Source organism: Salmo trutta, unplaced genomic scaffold, assembly GCF_901001165.1.
Source record: "Salmo trutta unplaced genomic scaffold, fSalTru1.1, whole genome shotgun sequence".
Classification (NCBI taxonomy): domain Eukaryota; kingdom Metazoa; phylum Chordata; class Actinopteri; order Salmoniformes; family Salmonidae; genus Salmo; species Salmo trutta.
Genome location: NW_021822211.1, coordinates 964,510 through 973,525, shown reverse-complemented (window position 1 = coordinate 973,525; position 9,016 = coordinate 964,510). Strand labels below are relative to the sequence as shown.

General features: G+C 44.9%; 1 protein-coding gene across 1 annotated transcript in view; it reads right to left on the bottom strand.

The window, feature by feature from the left end:
• Window positions 1-3,419: 3,419 nt before the first annotated feature.
• The window catches only part of LOC115180988 (cadherin-17-like), an 8,876-nt gene continuing 3,279 nt past the window's right edge, over window positions 3,420-9,016 (bottom strand). Inside the window, 9 exon segments of the mRNA XM_029743094.1 lie at window positions 3,420-5,154; window positions 5,396-5,512; window positions 5,624-5,734; window positions 5,836-6,060; window positions 6,167-6,303; window positions 6,393-6,637; window positions 7,109-7,297; window positions 7,603-7,679; window positions 7,781-7,981. Of these exon segments, the coding sequence (XP_029598954.1) occupies window positions 5,069-5,154; window positions 5,396-5,512; window positions 5,624-5,734; window positions 5,836-6,060; window positions 6,167-6,303; window positions 6,393-6,637; window positions 7,109-7,297; window positions 7,603-7,679; window positions 7,781-7,981 (1,388 nt within the window). The 3' untranslated portion in view covers window positions 3,420-5,068.

Genomic DNA, 9,016 nt, shown 5'->3' with positions numbered 1-9,016 from the left:
TGGCCGTGTGTTTTGGGTCATTGTCATGCTGGAATACCCATCCACGACCCATTTTCAATGCCCTGGCTGAGGGAAGGAGGTTCTCACCCAAGATTTGACGGTACATGGCCCCGTCCATCGTCCCTTTGATGCGGTGAAGTTGTCCTGTCCCCTTAGCAGAAAAAAAACCCCAAAGCATAATGTTTCCACCTCCATGTTTGACGGTGGAGATGGTGTTCTTGGGGTCATAGGCAGCATTCCTCCTCCTCCAAACACGGCGAGTTGAGTTGATGTCAAAGAGCTCCATTTTGGTCTCATCTGACAACAACACTTTCACCAGTTGTCCTCTGAGTCATTCAGATGTTCATTGGCAAACTTCAGACGGGCATGTATATGTATTCTTGAGCAGGGGGACCTTGCGGGCGCTGCAGGATTTCAGTTCTTCACGGCGTAGTGTGTTACCAATTGTTTTCTTGGTGACTATGGTCCCAGCTGCCTTGAGATCATTGACAAGATTCTCCCGTGTAGTTCTGGGCTGATTCCTCACCCTTCTCATGATCATTGCAACTCCACGAGGTGAGATCTTGCATGGAGCCCTAGGCCGAGGGATATTGACAGTTCTTTTGTGTTTCTTCCATTGCTTCTGTGGACAGGTGTCTTTTTTACAGGTAACAAGCTGCGTTTAAGAGCACTCCCTTTAAGTGTGTGCTCCTAATCTCAGCTCGTTACCTGTATAAAAGACACCTGGGAGCCAGAATTCTTTCTGATTGAGAGGGGTCAAATACTTATTTCCCTCATTAAAATGCAAATCAATTCATAAGATTTCTGGATTGCGTTTTTCTGGATATTTTTGTTGTTATTCTGTCTCTCACTGTTCAAATAAACCTTCCATTAAAATTATAGACTGATCCTTTCTTTGTAAGTGGGCAAACGTACAAAATCAGCAGGGGATCAAATACTTTTTTCCCCCACTGTAAGTGTATGTAAACTTCCGACTTCAACTGTATCTACTCCTGCACATCGACTCTGTTCTGGTAATCCCTGTATAGAGCCATGTTTTTCATTTATTGCTCGTGTCACTATTTCTATAAAAAAGTTAACTGCATTGTTAGAAAAGGAACCGTAAGTAAGCACTTCACTGTTAGTCTACACCTGTTGCTTATGATGTGACAAATACAATTTGATTTGTTGTTGTGATGTTTATTTATTGAGTTGATAGTAATTAACACCCATTCAGAGCTTCAGTCATCACACGAGTCTGGCATAAAGTCACCTTGTCCCCAGGTAAATAACAATGGCATCAACAGTAGATCAGAGACATAGAGAGGCGGCTGGTGGACAAGAATGGGCCCAGCAGTAGAAGGCTGTGTTGACCCCTCTGTTACCGCTCCAGAACTTCACTGCTGGGATCCAATGTGATTCTGGATTGTGGCCCTGCAGTGTGAGTGTGTGAGAAGGACTGAGTCACAGAAACAGATGCTCCACTCTGGAACGCTCACGCATCACCACTTCCTGTCAGGAGTGGGTGTTGCTACGGGAACACTTGAAGGAGAACGCTCCACCATCACTCACTAACGCACCACTGGGAGGTTATTTACTGATCACAGATCATAGTTTACCTTAAGGTTTGTGTCTACACAGCCCAGACTCCACGCTCTGACACCTCTTCGCGCTTAACTAATAGTAAACATCATCTTGTTTCCATGTGCGTGAGTCTTTCTCTCATGAGACCTGCGTTATCTCCCTGTGGAACAGCGATGGTGACGGGGTGGAGGAGGCTCTTCCTGTTATGTCACATCCTTGTCCCCTGGCTCACCCCTCAGCACACACACACTGCTCGTCACTTGTGTTCGTAATGTCTTTACAGGAATTCCTCTGGCCATGTCGCCGTTACATGAGGACATCTTGCCCTGTTAGCTACGTGTTGTGTTTTTGTTCTGAAAAACTAAACTCTTGTGAAACATATACAAAACAAACATGTAGACTCTATTGTCAATGTTAAAAGACCTTCATTTCCTCACAAAACAGTATTTTGTGTCTTGCTGAACAGCGTGTTGATGGTGTTACATTAGATTTTTAAAGTTGAATAGGAATTTGTAACACACACACACCCACACACACAAACTGGCAAACAAAAACACACACACATGCACACACACCACACAGTTAAAGGACTCACCTCTAAGGGCCGTTCTGGTGATATGTATTGCATGGGCGGAGAGATCAGAGGTCAGTTGATGGTCATGAGAAGCTGTGATGACACACACACACACTGACCTGCACACATTTGTGTTTTGTGACAGTAACGACATCCTATCACTTCATCTCTTCTGTCTATCTGGTGGGTGTGTTTGGGTCTGTTGTTGTGGAATGCGTTACCAGGTTACGAGAGCAGAGTGGACCCAGGCTTAAACAATACAAGTTGTCTGATGCTTAGATGCACTTTATGAGCTCTGAAAGCTAAACTGCACTCTGCCTCTGTCTCCACACACACACTAGGCCCGTTTATACCTACATGGTTCTAAATTGCGTCTTTTGTCCTGATCTTGTCCACATTCTGATTATGCCCACATTTTTAGACAGTCAAAAGGCACGTTGTGATCTGATCGTGATCATCATCCTGCCCACCTCCGGAGGTAGTCAGACACACATTGTGTCTGGATATCTTACAAGTGTAGACGGATCTGGACAAAGAAACCATTTAAATCAGAATTATTCCAACCTCTAAAATCATTGACAGGTGCTGCCATTAACTGATTACATCAGTATGTGTCTTACAATAAATAAATATTATTTTGAAAGAATAGCTGTGAAATAATTTGCAGAGAGATAATTCGCTTTCATTCTCCCAGTACCTTTAAGAAAACTCTTTAGTTCTTCTCTCCCCGAGACGAGTCATCATCATTCAGTTCAGTAGCATTGAGGGCAGAATGACAGGTAGACACAAAAACAGGCAGAGAGAGAACTGAAATAGCACCTATAAGGAGTTTTCCTCGTCAGAAGCCTTTTCAGAGGTATACAAAGCTGCTGCTGTACGATCAACGTGACAGACTGTTCTCTGCAGTTATGACCAGAGAAGTTTTAATGGTTATTACAGTTACCTCGTCACTCACCTGTCAGAAACATACACAAGCACGCACCTACATTCCTCTCTCAGCCCAAAGCACACACACATGCACATAATATTACATTCCTCTCTCAGCCCAAAGCACACACACACACACATGCACATAATATTACATTCCTCTCTCAGCCCAAAGCACACACACACACACATGCACATAATATTACATTCCTCTCTCAGCCCAAAGCACACACACACACACACACATGCACATAATATTACATTCCTCTCTCAGCCCAAAGCACACACACACACACACACATGCACATAATATTACATTCCTCTCTCAGCCCAAAGCACACCATTTTACTGAAAATCAGTAGGTCCAGATAGCCTTTATTCAGACAGACAATTTCCCCACTCCTCTCTCCATTACTGTGTTGCACACACCAAGGTTATAATAGTAAACAAAATTAAATGAAAATTAAATGAAAACAAAAATTGGAAAAACAATTGAGTAAACTAAAACTATACTGGAACTATTATATTTGGCTGCAAAACAAACTAAAATAGAATTAAAACCATCATGAATTATGTTCAGTTGTTTTTTTCCTTCAAAATTCTGGACAAAAATCTAATGGGGTTTTCGAACTTCTGAATCTGGAAGGTAAATGCTGCCAGTAGATGGCGATGTATCAAATAGACCTAGCTGATGCATCACTGCATCGCTAGCTAACGGAAGAAATCCCAGGGCAAGCACGAAGCATGAGCGTGAACAATGGCAGCAGCAAACACAACACCAGCAGTGGTTGGTTGCAAAAGACCAAACCCTGTATGAGATTATTTTGAGTACATTGCTGGAAAGGACAAAAGCAAATGTAAGCTAATAATCATTTATTGGATTTATATAGCACTTTTCTACCAACTGAGGTACTCCAAGCACTTTACATTGTAGGAGGAAACTCACCTCCAATGTGTAGCACCCACCTGGGTGATGCACGGCAACCATTTTTGTGCCAGAACACTCACCACACATCAGCTAAGTGATATTGGTGTGGCACGGATTGCGAGGTGGGGGTTTGTTACTACGCCGATAAATGAAAATATCCATCAGGACTTTTGCCACCTAGGAAATGTGTGTGACAGGACCATCTCAAATAGTACGTGAGTACCCTGCTATAGTCCTACAACACATACATGGCCCCTAGCATAAGGACACTTGAGGCTACTTTCTGTCCCTAACACAAAAACTACAACTGAAACTGAAACTACAACTGAATAATATAAAAACAAAATATGTTTTTTATCCTACTGAAACAGAATAAAAACTAGTAAATCAAGTCTGAAACCGAATGGAAACTCAACTGAATTTCAAATAAAAATCTAAAAAGTAATAGAAATAAAATTGAATAGAAAATCACAAAACTATAATAACCTTGGTACACAGACATTCACCAGGCACTCATTTACACTGGGCTTGTCAAACAGTTAACACCAAGGGTTAAACTGAGGGATGTTTAGGTGTTGGAACTGTCTCCAACAGGTTGTTTTTCCATGGTCATTTCTACTCTTTACTGTATGCCGTCTTTCTCCCATTCTAAAGTGGTGGAACCGTCCTAATTTAACCCTCGGCTAGCTAGCATCTTCACTAATATCAGGCCTCATCAAAAAACATCATGGAGTATCAGTATAAAGACAGTATCAACCACAAATAACAGTCAGAGGCAAACAGTGAACTAAAGTCTCTGAGCAACAGTCTACACAATTACAGCAAGCAGCTTGAAATGGAGTGTTTGAACCATCACACAGTGCACAGCCAGTCAAGACACACTAGCTGAGAATGGACAGTCTACATTCTAAATACAGACAAAATTCACTGACAGGGGAAATAAGTTATTGAGCTGCATGAGCGCATGATTATGACAAGACCAGGTAGTATTTATAACATATGCATACAACCAATCAAAGTAGATCTGTTCTTCAGAAATATAACAATTAAACAAACACATGCTATCTCATGTGTTTCTAGAGAATGGCGTCCGTTTCTCCCAGCACGGCTTTCTTCTGGTTGTCCTTTTTTATACGATGGAAAGCGATAATCAGGACCAGGGCTAGGGAGGAAGTGACATCACCCATCAATAACAGTCCAAAAATAATATTGGAAACCCAGAACTAAAATCCTGCGTAATTGCGTTAGATACTCGATTAGTCAAAAATAACAACAACAACTATCAACAACAATACAACGTTTTATGCTACAGTTAGGTCTTAGTTCCTCGATTGTACCATTCCGCCCTCTTCCCTTAAAGTGCATAGCAACAACACCAGTGAACAACAGCGCCTGCTACCCACCGATGAATCCGACAGTTCCAGCCAGGATTCCGATGGTGGTGGGCATTCCTAACACCCCTGCATGAACGCCCGGCTCGGTGAAACAGTATCCCAGCTCTGTACAGTTACACACTCGCACTGTAGAGAGAACACACACATCAGAGACAAATACACATTGGTAAAAGACACCCGCTCACAGCTACACGTTCTGGTGTGTGATGTCACACACAGCTGGCTGTAACCACTCACCCTCAAACTTCTGTGTGATGCCCATGCCAGCGTTGTCTTTGATGTTGATGGGGATTAGGAAGGTTTTGTCCTCGCTAGGAGATTTCTTCAGGGTCAGTTTAGCAGACGTACCTACAGGAAACCAAGGGAAGAGACACAATCCCACATCAGCACGGGAGCACATTAATAGACAGGATCTCTAGGAGATGTAGTCTTGTCTAACAAATGTGTACCGTCCACAGCGCTTAGGTCCCAGTTGGGGGACTTCTTGCCCTGGGCCAGGCTGAATGTGAAAGGTGCTCCGAAGGGGTCTGCGTCTGCATCCAGGGCCGTCAGGACTATAGGCTGGGGCTTCTTCACACAGATGAAGGCCTGGTTCTCTGTCAGCTTGGGGACATTGTCATTCACATCCAGCAGCCTCACAGACACCTCGCGCTCTGAGGACAGCTCTGGGTTGGCTGGGGGTGGAGAGATATTATTCATTATGGATATTCTCTAATCTGGACTCAAACTGGCAGTGTGTGGGTCAAAAAAGTATCCGAAATATACATGTGTGTTCTTCACCTTTCTCGAAGGCGACAACAGTAAAGTGTAAGGCCTCCACCGTCTCCCTGTCCAGCACAGCTTTATTCTTTATCTTTATCTCTCCAGTAGCAGGATCAATCTCCAACCAACCCTTAGTGTCTCCCTCCATCTTGAACCTACAATACACACACAGTTAGAGCACAAAACCTACACTATCAGAGCCATAACACACACACAACATCAGTCCCTCTCATAATGGGATTACAGTATCTCTTTGCCCTCTGGGTCCTTGGCGTCTATTTTGAGCAGCGTAGCTCCCTCCTTGGTGTCCTCTGGCACCGTGACATCCAGAATGTCCATGTCAAACACTGGAGCCTCATCAACGTCACTGATCGTCACGGAGACCACGGCGGACGACTCAGCACTGTACTCGAGACCGCTCACCAGCGGCTCTGGGTTACGAGCATCAATCTGTAGCTTATAGGAGGAAGCAGTCTCATAGTTCAGAGGCTGGAGAAAGAGGGGGAAGGAGGGAGAGAGGGGAGGGAGGAAGAGAGAGGGGGAGGAAGGGAGATCAAGGGGGAGGAAGGGAGAGAGAGGGGGAGGAAGGGAGATCGAGGGGGAGGAAGGGAGAGAGAGGGGGAAGAAGGGAGAGAGAGGGGGAGGAAGGGAGAGAGAGGGGGGAGGGAGAGAGAGGGGAGGGGGAGGAAGTGAGAGTGGGGAGAGGAAGGGAGGGTGGAGGAAGGGAAAGAGAGGGGGAGGGAGAGGGGAAGGGGGAGGGAGGCAGATGGGGAGGAAGGGAGAGAGAGATCTGTGAGCATTCTTGAGCAAAATGCAAGTGTTTGTGTGGGTTTGTTTCAGGCTGCTAGTGGATGTTTCCTTTAATAATCAATACAACCATAGATCTAGGATCAACTTACCATCTTTATCATCACCTATCAAAATCTGACCTTCCCTAGGTGTCTTCCAGTATGAAGTTACCTTAGCAACAACAAGCCTGCCCTCCCCATTGTCATCTGTCTCCATGGCGAAAACTCCGTCTTCATTGCCAGCGGTTATGTGGAACTCGATGCGGGAGCTTCCTGTTCCAGGGTCGTCAGCGTCTGTGGCTTTCACTGTCAGGAGGGTGTGGCCTAGAGCTGTGTCTTCAGACAGGTTGTGACTACCATACTACAGAGAGACAGAGAGAGAGACACAGAGAGAGAGGGAGAGAGACAGACAGACAAAGAGAGACAAAGAGAGGGAGAGAGCGGGAGAGAGAGACAGAGAGAGAGGGAGAGAGAGGGAGACAGAGAGAGACGGAGAGAGAGAGAGACCGAGAGAGAGAGAGAGAGAGAGAGAGAGAGAGAGAGAGAGAGAGAGAGAGAGAGAGACAGTATTAAAGGTCACAGGTCAACAACCCATACCAACTAAAGCATCTATGAAACTCAGTTGTCTCAGGTATATCTCAGGTGTGTGTCTCAGGTATGTCTCACGTCATTCATCTCGAAGATGGGCAGCTCATTGTTGATGTCGATAACCTTGATGAGGACCTTACATTCTGTGCTGAAACCTGACGGAGACACACAACAGTATGTGAGGGCCCATTGAATCAAACACGTGTCTGTGCTGTTCAAACTTTTAGACAAAGGTCAAGTGTGTGTGTGCATGTACCTGGGTCGTTGACTCTGACAGTGAGGTGGTACTCTGTTGCGTCTCTGCGTTGGAGCATCTGCTTGGCCTGGATGCGGCCGCTGATGCCATCGATGGTAAAGACGGAGGAAGGGGTTTGGGACACCAGCGAATAGGAGAGCAGTGCGTTGGGTGTGTTGTCATCATCAGCATCATGCACCATCAGATGTCCGACCGGGCTGCCTGGAACCCAGAGGAACCAATCACACAGGTTATATGAGTTCCTATTAGAATGCTTCAGCTGTGAACACACATACCTTTAATATAACAACACAGTCCTAACATCAGTCACAACACAGTCCTAACACCAGTCTCAACACAGCCCTAACACCAGTCAACACAGTCCTAATATCAGTCTCAACACAGTCCTAATATCAGTCTCAACACAGTCCTAACACCAGTCTCAACACAGTCCTAATATCAGTCTCAACACAGTCCTAACACCAGTCTCAACACAGTCCTAATATCAGTCTCAACACAGTCTTAACATCAGTCACAACACAGTCCTAACACCAGTCTCAACACAGTCCTAACACCAGTCAACACAGTCCTAACATCAGTCTCAACACAGTCCTAATATCAGTCTCAACACAGTCCTAACACCAGTCTCAACACAGTCCTAACACCAGTCAACACAGTCCTAACACCAGTCTCAACACAGTCCTAACACCAGTCTCAACACAGTCCTAACACCAGTCTCAACACAGTCCTAACACCAATCAACACAGTCCTAACACCAGTCTCAACACAGTCCTAACACCAGTCTCAACACAGTCCTAACATCAGTCTCAACACAGTCCTAACACCAGTATCAACACAGTCCTAACACCAGTCAACACAGTCTTAACATCAGTCAACACAGTCCTAACACCAGTCACAACACAGTCCTAACACCAGTCACAACACAGTCCTAACATCAGTCTCAACACAGTCCTAACATCAGTCACAACACAGTCCTAATATCAGTCACAACACAGTCCTAACACCAGTCACAACACAGTCCTAACATCAGTCACAACACAGTCCTAATATCAGTCACAACACAGTCCTAACACCAGTCTCAACACAGTCCTAACACCAGTCTCAACACAGTCCTAACACCAGTCACAACACAGTCCTAACATCAAAGTCACAAGATACAAGACTTTTCAGACATTTATGGAATGCACATCAGGGTCAATGAAATGTAAAAGTAAGCATGTGGACACCTGCTCATCA